This window comes from Bufo bufo, chromosome 3, assembly GCF_905171765.1.
Source record: "Bufo bufo chromosome 3, aBufBuf1.1, whole genome shotgun sequence".
Lineage (NCBI taxonomy): Eukaryota > Metazoa > Chordata > Amphibia > Anura > Bufonidae > Bufo > Bufo bufo.
Window position 1 is genome coordinate 584,869,553 of NC_053391.1, and position 15,431 is coordinate 584,884,983.

Consider the following 15,431-nt stretch of genomic DNA (forward strand, 5'->3'; position numbering starts at 1 on the left):
GGTGATACTGGAAAAACATCCTATTAGGGAGCCTTAGAAAATCTGATGAAATTAAAAGTTAATGCTTTGAGATGTCCGCAGAGCTTGGCGCTATCATTCACCCCGTGTTCTGAACTCTGTGTGGTCTTCAATGGCCGAAGATCTTAATTTGACGCACAGGGAGTAGCTGACCGCGAGTCGTTTCCTGTCCTTTGTACAGTCTCTGTCTTTGTTAGTTTTAATGCACCTGAAGGTACATGTGGGTAGGGAGGGGAAAGTGGGGTTAGGACTTAGAGACTTGTTTCTGACGGTAAAACTAACAAAGTGTATTGGCAAGCTGTCGGCTTTACCCTGTAAAATGTCCCCCCTGAGAATCTACAGATAAGGCAAAAGGTGAAAAACAAGGGGCTTACATCTGGACCTTCTTACAGTATATAAATCATAGATATTAGTCGTTAAAGGCTCTAGAGATTGTGTGCAAAACTAAACAATTACAAGCAGAGCTGTGACAATACCTTGTGGTATGGTAGGATTAATACCGTACTTTTCTATGTAATTCTGATTCTGACATAGCACTAACATATTCAGCAGCGCTGTACAAATATTATCACTCACACGACCCCTGTCTGCAATGTGGTTCACAACCTACACACTAGGGACAATTTCATAGGAATCTAGTCATCTCATCACCATCTACAGTACCGTGGGAGGTAATTGGTGTTCCCAGAGGAAACCCATGCAAACTTGTGGAGAATGTACAAAGTCAAAACTGTGATCCTGCTCTTTGTAAGATGTGGACCCAAAACTTTAGAGCTACAAGGAAACAATGCTGGGACAAGATCACTGCATTGTATCCATCATTACACCCCAAGGGCCTCATTACAGCACCTTCCAAAGTCAAGAAGATGCCAACAGTGGTATTTTAGCATTATGAAAATTCAACCAAGTTTATCTGCATACAGTTTGCATGTTCTCCAGATTCTCTGGGATGGGGAAATTATAATTAAAGCTCTTCTGAAGATATAAAATTATGACACTACATAAATAGTAGAAAATGTACAGTAAAGGTCTTTTTAGAAGATAAAAGACCCTTTGGTCATCTACCCAGTATATTTCCCTCAGGAATATTCTAGGGTGACTTATGGAAGAGAAGCTGCTTCAATTCTGCCTTTGGTTATTTTACATTTTATCAAGGTTTTGTTGCATGCTGTTCTGCTCACGTTATCCTTAGGAATCATAAGTTTCTAATTTTCACCAGTTTAGGGTGAATACACTCACAGAGTCAGGGCTGTCCTCAGGCAGCGGTTGCAGCTGACATGCGATCGGTGCGGGTTGGTTGATCACCACCCTCTGACACTCTCGAGGGAAGACAGGTAAAGTAGAAGAGAGCTGGTCACTCAATTTGTAGGGGTCTTCCTGCTGAGGCAGTCTCATGTTTTCAACAGACTCATCATCTGAGTCAGGGAGACCTTGCAACGAATTTGATGAACCTGCGGAATAGAAATAAAATTAAAGAATTTCACTTTAATTTGTCCAAAAGTCGGGTCCATGTTAAAATCAGCTATAAACCATTATAATGTTCAACATCACCTACAACCTACAGTAAATTCAATTTCCGATACCCTGCTCCCCACTACACCTTCCATTCTTCGAGCTATACTCTATACCAGGCGTACTCAAGTACTTTTTGTAAAGGTCCACATACCTGAGCCTGCCGTAGGATGAAGCTGAGCTGCAAAACAAAAAGATTGGATTACACTCACCGGTAATTGGTTTTCTTTGAGCCTATGACAGCACCCCTGGAGAGACCGGCTTCTCCTCCTCCTCAGGACAGGAAACAGGAACCAGAACCGCCTTTTAAAAGAGGGATCATCCCCTCTACCTCCAGTCCTTTACTCAAGAACTAAGAAACATAATATCTTCACAACCTAACAGTATACATAATTTTTTACACATTTTATTTTTTGGGATGGGAATTAATCGGGTGCTGTCATAGGCTCAAAGAAAACCGATTACCGGTAAGTGTAATTCAATCTTTTTCTTTCACCTATGACAGCACCCCTGGAGAATAGGCAAGAAAACTACAGTATCTAGGGTGGGACCACATCCTGAAGCACCTTCCGAACCAAAGGTAAGACCTTCATTAGAAGGTAACTGAAGTCTATAGTGCCTAAAAAAAGTATGTGAAGAGCTCCAGGTAGCCACCCTACAAATCTGCTCTATAGAAGCTGAAGCTCTCTCTGCCCATGAAGTGGAGACTGATCCCGTAGAGTGAGCCCCAAACCCAGAGGGCGGAACAACTCCCTTAGAAGAGTAATCCAAGGAAATGGCTTGTCTAATCCACCTAGCAATAGTCTGAGAAGAGGCTGCGGATCCCTTGTTAGGTCCCTGAAACAAAAGCAACAGAAGAGAGGAGGACCTCCAAGGCTGAGTGACCTGTAGATATTGCATAATACACCTCCTAACATCTAAACAGTGGAATTCTGATTCCTTCTTATTTTTAGGGGAAGCACAGAAGGAAGGTAACACTATCTCCTGAGAATGGTGAAAGCGTGAAGAGACCTCTGGTAAAAAAGAAGGATCAGGAGAAATCACCAACCTATCCTCAAAGATCACCAAGTAGGGAGAGTCAATGGAGAGCGCAGAGATCTCACTAACCCTTCCAGCCGAAGTAATGGCCAGGAGGAACGCGAGTTTTAGGGAGAACATCCTTGGGGAGATCTCATCAATAGGCTCGAAAGGTACTGAAGTGCGAGAAGAGAGGACCAAATTTAAATCCCAGGGAGGAACTCTGTTTTTACAGAGCAGAGATAACTTAGACACTGCTGTTATAAACCTCCGAACCCAAGGATGTTCTGCTAACTTAAACTCAAACAAAGCGCTTAAAGCTGAAATTTGGACCTTCAAAGTGATAGGCCTAAGTTTTTTCTTTCATCCCTCCTGCAGGAAATCTAATATGAGCGGGATGTCAGGAGATTCTATCACATCCACCGGACTTTTAGCGAATCTGAAAAAGGCCCTCCAAATTCTCAAGTAGATATCTGAACTGACCTTCTTCTGACTAGCCAACAGAGTGTTAACTACATCCTCAGAGACACCTTTCTTTATTAAAATGTCCCTCTCAACAACCAGGCAGTCAGATGCAGATTTTTTACTTCTGGGTGAAAGATTGGACCCCAAGACAGAATTTCCTGAGACTCCGGAGGCACCCACGGGGTCGCAATTGACATCCTGCGGAGCCAGGAAAACCACACCCGTCTCGGCCAAAAGAGGGCTATAATTATTACCGTGGCTCCCTTCTCTCTGATCTTCCCGAGTACCCTTGGTAACAACTTTAAGGGGGGAAAGGCATAAAGAAGACCCTGCTGCCATGATTGGGCCAATGCGTCCACTGCTCTCGGATGCTCCCCCGGAGATAGGGAAAAGAAGACCTCTACCTTCCTGTTTGACCTGGTGGCAAAGAGATCTATCTCCGGAGTCGCCCACAATGCTGCAACCTGTTTGAAAACCCCCTGATCTAGGGACCACTCCCCTTGGTATAGATGATGACGACTGAGGAAGTCCACTTTCATATTATCTGAACCCCTTAGATGTACCGCAGACAGGGATAATAGAGAAGCTTCTGCTATACTGAACATCTGATGAGCAAGCGTCATGAGGCCCTGAGCCCTTGTGCCTCCCTGCTGATTGATATAGGCCACTGCTGTAGTGTTGTCCGAGTAAACTCTCACATTTCTACCCTTGATAATTGGGAGACTCTGTACTAAGTCTACCCTGATTGCATTCAATTCCTTGAAAATCTGAGGCTGGGACAGAGAATAACTGTCCCAGTTCCCCTGCAACAGCAGGGACCCCACATGGGCTCCCCAACCGAATGGGCTCGCATCCGTGGTCAAGGAGAGCATCTCCTCCCTGATCCAAGGAACCCCTTTCTCTAGGTTTTTTAGATTCATCCACCACTCCAAGGAATCTAGAGTCTGGGGTGATAGAGAGATCTCTGCGTCCAGAGAGGGTAGACATCTGTCCCAATCCCACAGGATCTGAAGCTGAAGAAGCCTTGAATGGTACTGGGCCCATTCTACTACCGGAATAGTGGCTGTCATGAGACCCAGCACAGACATGGCCTCTCTTAGGGTGACTGATGGGCGCGAATGAAGAAGCTGAACTCTTGATCTGATAAGTAAGGCTTTTTGCAGGGGTAGCAGGCACCTCTGGGAACTAGAGTCCAAAATCATTTCTAGGAAGCTGCATCTCTGGGTCAGGCACAAACTGGATTTTTCTAGATCTCCCATCCCAGCTTTTCTAGAACCTCCCTCAACCAGGCAATCTGCCCCTGAAGAATCTGACCGGGCCACCAGAAGAAAAATCGTCCAGGTATGGTATAATGATGATCTCCTCCTCCCTCACATGGGCCATCATCTCTGAAAGAATCTTCGTGAAAACCCTTGGAGCTTGAGAGAGCCCAAAGGAAAAGGCCTGGAATTGAAGATGCAGAATGTCTCACTCTAACTGGACGACCACTCTCAGAAACATCTGGTAACTGGGATGGATAGGGACATGATAGTACGCATCCCTCAGGTCTACTGTGGCCATAAAACAGTCTGGGAAAAGATTGTTCACCGCTGATTTAATGGACTCCATACGAAATCTCTCGTACAGCAGATACCGGTTCGGACACTTCAAGTTTATTATAGTCTGAAACAAGCCATTTGGTTTTTTGACAAGAAAAAGGGGCGAATAAAATCCCCTTGTCACTTCCTGCTCTGGAACTCTTACCAACATCTTTTTCTCTATTAGGGAGAAAACTTCTGAGATGATAACTGACTGTTTTGTGGGATCTGAACGGTAATCTGTAACTACAAATCTTCCATCTGGAATGCTCAGAAATTTTAGCTTTAGGCCCTCCCTTATCACAGAATTTATCCACGGGCTGTTGGAGATCTTCTGCCATTGAAGAGCAAAAAGAGACAGCCGACCTCCGACAGGGGCTCTGGCGTCATTGGGACTGCTTTTTTGAGCCATCTGACCCGGAAAAAAGAAATCCCTTACTTTTCCTACCCGCACCTGTAAACTGCTTCGCTCTTTTCTTCCCTTTAAAGCTTTCTTTATTAAATCTGGGATGGAAAGGCCTTCTGGGGGGCTGACTAACAGAGGGAAAGCCTTTTTTCTTGTCTGAAGCTTTTTCTAGTAAATCGTCAAGGATCGGCCCAAATAAAAACTCACCCTGACAAGGAATAGCACAAAGTTTTGCCTTGGAGCTAATATCCCCATTCCAGCCTTTTAACCAAATTGCCCTATAGGCAGAGTTAGGTAAGGCGGAAGCCCTATAGGAAAATCATAAGGAGTCCGCAGAAGCGTCGGCTAAGAAATCTAAGACATTATTTATAGTAGGGAACGAAGAAAGTAACTGCTCCCTAGGGGTACCTCCCTTAATGTGAGCCTCTAACTCCCCCATCCTAGCAACAGACATAGCGGCAATAGCAGGTTTAAAAGCCCCCCGCTTTTTTTTTAAATAAACCTCTGCTCTCTGGTTCATCGGGTCTTTAAGTGAACCCATATCTTCAAAGGGGAGTGCGGCTTTCTTGGACATCTTCGCCACCGGAGCATCAAGCTTTGGGACCCTATCCCAAGGATTGGAGATCTCTTCATCAAATGGATACTTCCGCTTCACCGAAGAAGGAACAAAAAACTTCCTATCAGGGTTTTTCCACTCTCTAGCGATCACCGCTTGAATGTTTTTATGCACGTCAAACACCTTTCTTTTCTTGGAAACGAAACCTTCAAACATAGAGTCCTGGACTGATTGCTGTGGCTTCTGATCATCCAACCCCATGGTAGCCCTAACCGCCTTGACTAGAGAGTTAGTGTTCTCGACATGAAAAAATTGTTTCCCTGCGGCCTCGTAATCCGAAGACTCATTTGATGACACCCATTCTCCTTCTTCTTCCAAATCAGAAAGTATATCACTGTCACTGGAGGGGGAGTCCTTAGCTGCAACCGAAGAAGTACTGGGGCGGCTTTTTATCAAACTGCTAACCGACTTTCTGACCTCTTCACGGATCATTTGCTTAATGCTGCCCATTAAAGACGGAGCTTCCTCCTTCATCAACTTGCTGATACACCCTTGACATAGGGGTTTTGCCCAGGCAGAAGGTAGCTTTTTCTTACATACAGCACATCCCCTCTCTTTTACTCTGGAGGTCTTCCTAGAAGACTCCTTAGATACTTAAATAAGCAACAAAACATAAGCACTGTTACAAACAATTCATGCTGGGGTATAACCCCTCTTACCCCCACCCTGGTACCGATGTATCATTGGTGGTTCCAGCGCACTGAGCCTTCTCCATGTTCCTACAGGAAACACAAGCCAGAATGGAGGAACTGACACTTTCTTCCACTCGTTATGGCAGAGAGCCGGCTGGGCTTATCTCCTTGGCCCGCGCAAACCGGCTCCCTCCCCTTCTGGTCCACAGCGTCAACTTCCTTCCACCGCCGCAACCCGGAGGTAAAGGAATCCCGCACGCGGGCCGGCAGCCGAACATGCGAACACGGCCAAAGAGGTTCGCAGGAGCTAAGGAAGGCCGAAACCCTTCCATGACCCGAGAAGGAGAACGGAAGGGGTAAGGAGAGAGAAGGGAGCCCAGACTTCTGCAGTGGCTCCTAGAGGAGTCTTATGCCGAACGGGGTAACTCTCCTCACACTATAGCAATAGCCGGGGCCGCCGCAACTCCATCTTCATCTTATCTTCCAGCGGATCCTATTCCCTCCTGCCCTTTAGGACAGGAAACAGAACTGGAGGTAGAGGGGATGATCCCTCTTTTAAAAGTTGGTTCTGGTTCCTGTTTCCTGAGGAGGAGGAGGCGGTCTCTCCAGGGGTGCTGTAGCAGGTGAAAGAGAAAATATATAAGGAGGAACAACACCATTGGCGTGTAGAGCTGTAATTTTTTTTTTTTACAATAATCCACACCTCCAAGCCCACCTAATCTCCTTTCTGCCAACCAAACATTAAAAATGTCCTTTCAGTGCCCAACGATAATGATGCCCCTTTAATGCCCCTCAAAGTATGATATCCCTTTAGTGTTCCACAGAGTATGATACCCCTAAGTGCACCCTCACAGAAGGGTGATCCATTGGTGTCCCCACACATTATGATGCTCCTTAGTGCCCTTGACACATTGCAATACCTCCTTAATTCCTCCCCACAGAGTATGAATACCCCAAGTGCCCCCTCACAATAGTAATGCCCTATCTGTGCCCCTTCACAGTTGTAATGCCCTCTTTGTGCCCCATTCACTGTAATAATCCCCATTGTTCCTCCTCCCCATTGTGCCCCCTTCATAGTAATAATCCCCATTGTGCCCCTTCATAGTAATAATCCCCATTGTGCCCCCTTCATAGTAATAATCCCCATTGTGCCCCCTTCATAGTAATAATCCCCATTGTGCCCCCTTCATAGTAATAATCTCCATTGTGCCCCCTTCATAGTAATAATCCCCATTGTGCCCCCTTCATAGTAATAATCCTCATAGTGCCTCCTTCACAATAATAATGGCCCTTAATAGTAGAAATGCCCATTGTACCCCCTTCAAGGTAATAATGCCCATTGGGCCCCCTTAATAGTAATAATGCCCATTGTGCCCCCTTAATAGTAGTAAAGCCCATTGTGCCCTGTTCACAGTAATAATGCCCTCTGTGCCCCCTCCATAGTAAAAATCCCCATTGTGCCCCCTTAATAGTAGTAATGCCCTCTGTGCTAGTAATGCCCATTGTACTCCCTTCACAGTAATAATGCACTCTGTGCCCCCTTCATAGTAGTAATGCCCTCTGTGCACTGTGCCCCCTTCAGAGTAGTAATGCCCTCTGTGCACTTTGCCCCCTCCACAGTAGAAATTTCCATTGAGCCCCCTCCAGAGTAGAAATGCCCATAGTGCCCCCTCCACAGTAGAAATGCCCATTGTGCCCCCTCCATAGTAGAAATGCTCATTGTGCCCCCTCCGAAATAGGAATGCCCATTGTGCCCCCTTCACATTTGCAATGCCCATTGTGCCCCCTCCAAAGTAGAAATGCCCCCTCTGTGTTAAAAAAAAACAAAAAAAAACACAGTAACTACTCACCTTGTCCCTTTCCTGAAGCTCACAGTCCTCTCTCCCCTGCAGACACAGATCGCTCTGCAGCACTGCGTGGGCGGAGATTATGCAGATTCCCGGGCTGCAGGCTCCTCCCACACAGGCAGGCAGCGTGATCTGTGCCTGCAGACTGAATGGTGGAGCATGGAGAAGTCTCCCTGCTTCACCATTCAGAGCGCTGCTGGCCTGAAGAAGGTGAGTGGTGAGTGACAGGACATCAGTTCCCTGCGCTCCAGCAATGAGCGCTTCCATCTGTATTGATGGAAGCACTCATTGCTTCTGGACTCTGGCACCCCCTGAGAGCCGGCACCCGGGGCGGAACGCCCCCCACTTAGCAAGCCACTGCAGGGGTAAGGACAGTTGAGTACCCTTGCTCTATACAATGATCTTGCAAGTAGTGTCCACCAAAACACATCTAATACAAATTGAAAACTTTCTAGCAATTATACCCAATCTGTCTTTAACAAGAGCGAAAGGAATTCAAAAATTATAATGCAACAATCCATTCACAACTTTTTCATACAATATCTATCCTCCCAAAAACAAGACTTCTACAAAACACGGTTTACGACCAATCCAAGCTTCTAACCCACAATCCTTTTCCTCCTTAAAAAAAGCTCTCAGTCCTCACAGTCTGGAATTTCTCCATGATACATAACTAAGCAATGTTTAGGCCTCATGCACACGGCTGAATCTGATGTAGTATAATAAAACGGATTAGCATTTGTAGACAAAAAAACCAAAAAACATAATGGGGGAATTTATCACGAGGGTAATATTTAAAGTCAGTTTTGCTTGAGTTGGCGTTAATTTACTTTCCTCCAAATTTCTCAAATAATGCAACTTGTTTATTGCATTTAGTGCTTCTTTAAAGGAAATGTGTCACCAAAAATGTATCTGGCAGATAAAATCAGAAAGTAGCACATTTCCTTCTTTCTAATCTGTTTGCAGTTTTTTTTAATTTAATTCTGAACATTATTATGGGGCGGCCATCTTGTCTGAGCTGTTCTTAACAGCATTTAAAAAATTGCTTTATGGCAGCCGCATGGGCCATAGACACAATGGACAGGAGGGGATGGGAGAGTTTTCTAGGCATGCTCTGTGACCTGATAAGACTTGACAATCACCTATTGTGAATGGTGAATCCAGGCTTATCTATACACAGAGGTGATACCATTACAGGCAGGATTAGAATGAGTTATCTGCAGTAAAGTAATCTGTACAAACCAAGAAGTGGCGGAAAACTGCAGGATATTTGGTTTTAGTTTAAATCTAAAAAGTGACATGGAAAATTTAAAATAACATCAAAAATTATAAAGAAATAGGTTAAACATTAAAACGTGATTTAAACAGCTGGTCATTTTCAGATGACACATTCCCTTTAAGCCTAACACTATTGTCTAGAATTTCAGCTTTTATTACACCACCCCCACTACTGGAGTGAGTTTATCATTTTTTTTTTGTGACTTAAGTCAAGGTGTGGAGTGAAACTAATTAACATAGTGAACCATGCCCACTTTTCAAAATTGGAGTGAGTGGTGTAAAAGTGCAAAAGGTCACAAATTTTTGCACAGATAAGACCAACATATGGCAGAACTTGATAAATTCCCCCCTGTAATATGTGACCCACTCATATATAGATGTCATTATCAGATACATTATTTAATTAATTGGAGCAAGCAATATTTGGCAAATTTCTTCATATGTCAGTGCTTGTGTTGTTCGGTAATGATTGACTCTACCATATCTGGAAAACATCCGGCTTCATTGCAAGATTCTGTCCAATGTAGGCACCTACGTGGGTACCCAAAAAATGTAAATTATCTACATGAATCTATTTAGTGCTAGATAAAATACATACTTAACGTTGCTGGCATATTTTCCTCAACCATTTTGTCCTCCCTCCATTTCTCATCGGCGAGTCTGTCCAGACGTTCTTCCAGTCTCCTCACATACTGCATCAACTCCTAAAGAGGCAACAGTAAAAGTGCTCAACCCTAAGGAAGTAGAAGAGCAATGGGAAGAGGAGAAGAACTGGGAATACAGCAGCCACAGTCTCACCTGTCTCTCTTCTCTCAGCTGCTCCTTTTCCATTTGTGCAACCTTCAGGGCAGATCTCAACTCGCTCAGCTCTCTCCTGCTCTCTGATAACTGCACCTGTAGAACAGCAAGACAATCCGTTATAAGGCACTGGCATTATTCACCTCATGGCTCATGCACACGGCAAAGCAATGTGTGGACCCTGTTTGGCTCCAAAATGAGCCACTACGGGTGCATATCAGGATCGGTAAGCACCCTGCGGGGAATTTATTAAAAGATTTACACCAGTTTTCTGGTGTATAAAAAGCAAAAAAAAATTCTCACTCGAGATTTGCTCTAAAATTTTGAGACTTTTTTAATGCTCTCAACACTTTTTAAAAGCATTGAGAAAATTGGGCAGGGGACCACCATCGGTCTGATAGATTTACTACAATTTACTTCAGAAATGGTCAGAAATTACAGCACAAATCTATGCCTGCTCACAGCTGGGAGTAGATTTCAATTTCAGGAGCATGGACAGGCAAAGATGTGCCTAAGAGGCATGCACCACTTAAAGGGGTTATCCAAACTAGAAAACATGCCCCCAATGCCCAGCCCCCTTATATAGATTATACTTACCTGCTCCCCGCTCGGCCATCGCGCGGATGAAAACATCTGGCAACGGAGGGAGCAGCCAATAGCAGGCCGTGACGGGGATGAGCCTCCCTAGCGTCACCCGCAATGCTTGTCCCCGTCGCGGCCTGCTACTGGCTGCTCCCCCTGTCACCGGATGACTTCATCTGCTATGGGGAGCGGCAGTGGCGGCCGTTCTGGGGATCAGGAGCAACGAGGGTGCCGGGGAGCGGGGCAAGTATAATCTATATGAGGGGCCTGGGCATTGGGGGCATGTTTTATAGTTTGGATAACCCATTTATTAAATTTGGTACGTCCTACTCCACCATATTTTGGTTTTAGCGTACGTCCACGTGAGAAGTAAAACACATAGGAAAATCCACTGGGGACTTTTGCCATGATTCTGTGGCAAAATCTGTAACAAATGTGCTGCAAAATTTGGCTGTGGATCTGTCACAGATTTTACCCTCTGCACCGCAAAGGGTGAATTCCACCACGGAAATCCACAACATAAACTGACATGCCATGGATTTAAAATTCATGCCACAGGTGAATTTAAACTGCAGATTTCTTTTTTAAGCAACATGTGGATGAGATTTCTTAAGATCTCTTCCACGTTGGTGGTACTGTGAAACACTACAGATTTGCTGTACACAAATCCATGGCAGCAAATCTGCAGCATCTAGATCCCATGTAGACGTAACCTAAGATTGGCATAAACTACAGTCATAGTAAATTTCTCCTTTGGTGTCCAGAAATTTAGTGCATATTTTCACAGCTAAAAAAATCCACAATGTGTGAATAGAACCCTATTTAATTTTCTTTTAATTTAAATAAGTAATTTTTAGCCAATCTGTAGATGGCTGAAACTAAAGGTCAATGTGGACAAAGTCTAAAAAAAATAATGATTTTTTTAACGTAATGTAACACACTAGTCACAAAAAACAACCTTCCTTAATCCTTCCACTAACAGCATGATAACAGATTTTATTTATTATTTTGCAATGTCTGATACCTGACTGGCATCTTTTTCTTGGTTTATTTGGCACTGAATGGACTGCCTCTGACTCCTCTCTTCATATAGGCTGCTCTCCAAATTCAGCTTTTCAGCTTTCAGATTCACAATTTGATCCCTCTTAGCCTGGAATGCAGAAGAATACCAGATAAGTCGCAGTGCAACGTCAGTAGAATGGGCAAAAGTGAGTGTTTTATACCAAACGCAGGGCTCGAAGAAATGTGTCACGCCCTTCCTACACCCTGCATAACATACAGTATACAATTAATGCAACTCTGCTTTACTTTATACACTAAAATGGCCTGAGTGGTTCAATTGTATTTAATTACATAAAATATAATTACTGCTTAATTAATATTCCTACCTGTATTGTGTGCAACGCTGTTATGTACATATAATCAGACCGTAAACACTTTCACATGAAAAGTATTTGAAAGCATATCATTTGCATTATTTTTAAGTATTAAGAGGTATGTTCATTCACTTCCCTCCCAACTTTGTAAACACATATCATTTATGTGAAAAACTGCCATTAACTGCAACCACACACTAATTTGCTATCAGTCTTTCATTATGTGTCATTGATGATATAGGCCTAACACATTAAAGGAGTATTCTGGTTATATTAAGTTATTCTCTATCCCCAGAATAGGGGATAACTTTTAGAGAGGTGGGGGTCCTACCACTGGAACCCCCACTGATCATGGAAATGGGGGCCCCAAACTCCATAGAGCCGACCTGAAATGAACAGAGCGAGTGTTTGGAAATGCGTGCAGCGGCTCCATTCATTTCTATGGGAGTTCCGGAAATAGTAGCGCCCTGAGACAAGCGCTCACACAGATTACTTTCTCTCTCTGCGCTGCAGGAGACTGACTTGAGACAGGCTCACAGACTTTCTATTGAGACAGTCTTCGGCAGAGAGGAGAGAGAGCACTTTATGCGAGTGCTTCTTTCTCCTTGTTCTAGCCATCAGTGGAGGTCTCAGCACTCGGAACCATACCAATCAAACCATTCATATGTGACCATATCAAAAGTAGTTTTTTTTGTTACAGAGATACTTTAAATTCAACACAGACATCAATGAATGCGTTGAATAAGAAGAGATATCTGAAAAGGTGCAAATGCGTATTCGCAGTATAGTTTCAGAACAAATCATAGTGTCGTCACGTTTACCTCCATGCTGTGGCTGAGCGCTGTCTTCTCTTGCCACCACTGTCCCATGCCTTCTTTATACCTCAGACTCAAGTCTGACACTTTAATGGCAAGGTCAGCAGTTTCCAGACGACTCTTGTGAAGATCAGAGATGGTCCGGTCCCGGATAGAAGAGACTGTTGTTAGCTCCTCACCCAATAGCATCACTTTCTGCTGGCTTGCTGAGAGTACATCTTGTGTGCAACGAAGCTTTTCACGTAGGGCGTCCATCTGCAGCTATACAAATATATAAATGACCTCAGCACATGTTCAGAAAATAAATATGCCTAGAACTAGGCTATTGAGCCACAGTAGAAAAGTGCTTGGTATAGTACCAATCTTTTTTTTTTTAAGTAGGTGATTTGAAAACACAGCAATAATAAGTATCAGCCCTGTAAAAAGCTGCTTTAAAGGGGAATTCTAGTTATTTTAAGCTAAGATAACTATTAGATCAGTGGGGGTCCTACTACTGAGACCCCCAAGGATCCCAAGATTGGAGACCCCATGGAGCACCCCATCGGGCATGCGCGCAGCCGCTCAATTTATTTCTATGGAAGTTCCGGAGCTAGCGAAGCACAGCTCCTGTTCCTCTGGATAGAGGATAATGTAACATAACTGGAATACCCCTTTAAATGTGCCTCCTGAGAGTCACAGATTAATAGCCTTCCCTTAAGATAAGCTCTCAATAATTGATTGGCAAGCGGTCCAGCATTAGAGACACCTGACGATCTTCAGAATGAAAGGGTGCTCCAGCACACCTCCCGTACATGGAGAGGAGCTTTTCCCGGATATTGTAGCTCAGTCCCATTCGGTTTATCTTAAAGTACATTTTTTGGTCCTATAATTCTAAATCACTAGCAGTGGCAATTGTTTCATCTTAGCTCAACTGCATCCATACATTTTGATCTAGAGCTTGCTCTCCAGAGAAGTCCCCATGCAGAAGACTTCCTGTGAACTACAGTATTACATTAGAATCTTATCTACCAAATCCTTCCTGGAAGCCTTCAGACACCTACCCTCCCTCTGTGTGCCCCTCTGTGCATAGACTGTTGCTGAGGTATCATTTCAGACCAGAAGTGCAGTGATATAGTAGGTGAGTCCGTACAATAGTTAGGCTACTTTCACACTCACATTTTGGGCGGATCCGTCATGGATCTGCAAAAACGGATCCGTTACAATAATACAACCGCATGCATCCGTCATGAACTGATCCGTTTGTATTATCTGTAACATAGCCAAGACGGATCCGTCATAAACTCCACCGAAAGTCAATGGGAGACGGATCCATTTTCTATTGTGCCAGATTATGTCAGAGAAAACGGATCCGTCCCCATTGACTTACATTGCGTGCCAGGACGGATCCGTTTGGCTCAGTTTCGTCAAGCAGGCAGCGTTTTGGTGTCCGCCTCCAGAGCGGAATGGAGACTGACCGAAAGCAAACTGATGCATTCTGAGCGGATCCTTTTCCATTCAAAATGCATTAGGGAGAAACTGATCCGTTTTGGACCACTTGTGAGAGCCCTGAACGGATCTCACAAACGGAAAGCCAAAACGCAAGTGTGAAAGTAGCCTTAGCTGCAAAGTTATAAAACTACCATGACTCACTACCTACCTATACTATATCTGTGTGTGCTGTATGCAGAATCTCCTGTGTATTCTATGAGATACAGCTTTACACTGCTCTCTGCTGCCTCCTGCTTGGAAGATCTGGCAGAGAGAAACATTACAAACAGGAAGCAGTGGAGACAGGCTGCAGTTACATCGCATAGGGATAGTTGCAAAAAAAAATTGCATCTTTTAACTGTATTGATAAAAATTACTTTGAAAAGCTTCAGAATGCTGTACTTAAAGGGGTCCTGCACTTTGTTTTAACTGATGATCTATCTTCTGGATAGATCATCAGCATCTGATCGGCGGGGGTCCGATACCCGGGACCCCCGCCGATCAGCTGTTTGAGAAGGCAGCGGCGCTCCAGGAGCGCCGCGGCCTTCCTACGGTTTACCGTCAGCCCAGTGACGTCACGACTAGTATCAACTTGCCTGGGTGGGGCTAAGCTCCATTCAAGTGAACAGAGCTTAGCCCCGCCCAGGCAAGTTGATACTAGTCGTGACGTCACTGGGCCGGCGGTAAACAGTGAGAAGGCCACGTAGCTGCTGGAGCGCTGCTGCCTTCTCACAAAGCTGATCGGCGGGGATACCGGGTGTCGGACCCCCGCCGATCAGATGATAGATCATCGGTTTAAACAAAGTGCAGAACCCCTTTAAAAACAAAATCATACTCCTCTTACTGATCCAGTCTCTCCTTTCTGGCACCTGTAGTCACAAAGGAAATGACTGCTTAGCCAATCACTGGCTGCAGCAGTGACCCGCCTCAGGCTGAGCTGAGCAGTCATTTTCTGTGTGTCGAGAGGCACCAGAGAGTAGACGTCAGTAAAGCGTTGGAATAGAAGTGGCAGGGAAGAAGCCCCT

General features: G+C 44.6%; 1 protein-coding gene across 2 annotated transcripts in view; it reads right to left on the reverse strand.

Annotated features, from left to right (window-relative positions):
- CALCOCO1 (calcium binding and coiled-coil domain 1) overlaps window positions 1-15,431 on the reverse strand; it is a 165,159-nt gene that overhangs the window by 15,646 nt on the left and 134,082 nt on the right. For both annotated transcript variants that reach the window (XM_040425827.1, XM_040425826.1), the window contains exons 8-12: window positions 12,946-13,200; window positions 11,773-11,898; window positions 10,167-10,262; window positions 9,967-10,072; window positions 1,258-1,469 (exon numbers count right to left, since the gene is read on the reverse strand). In XM_040425827.1, coding sequence (XP_040281761.1) covers window positions 1,258-1,469; window positions 9,967-10,072; window positions 10,167-10,262; window positions 11,773-11,898; window positions 12,946-13,200 — 795 coding nt within the window. The remainder of the gene's footprint in view (window positions 1-1,257; window positions 1,470-9,966; window positions 10,073-10,166; window positions 10,263-11,772; window positions 11,899-12,945; window positions 13,201-15,431) is intronic.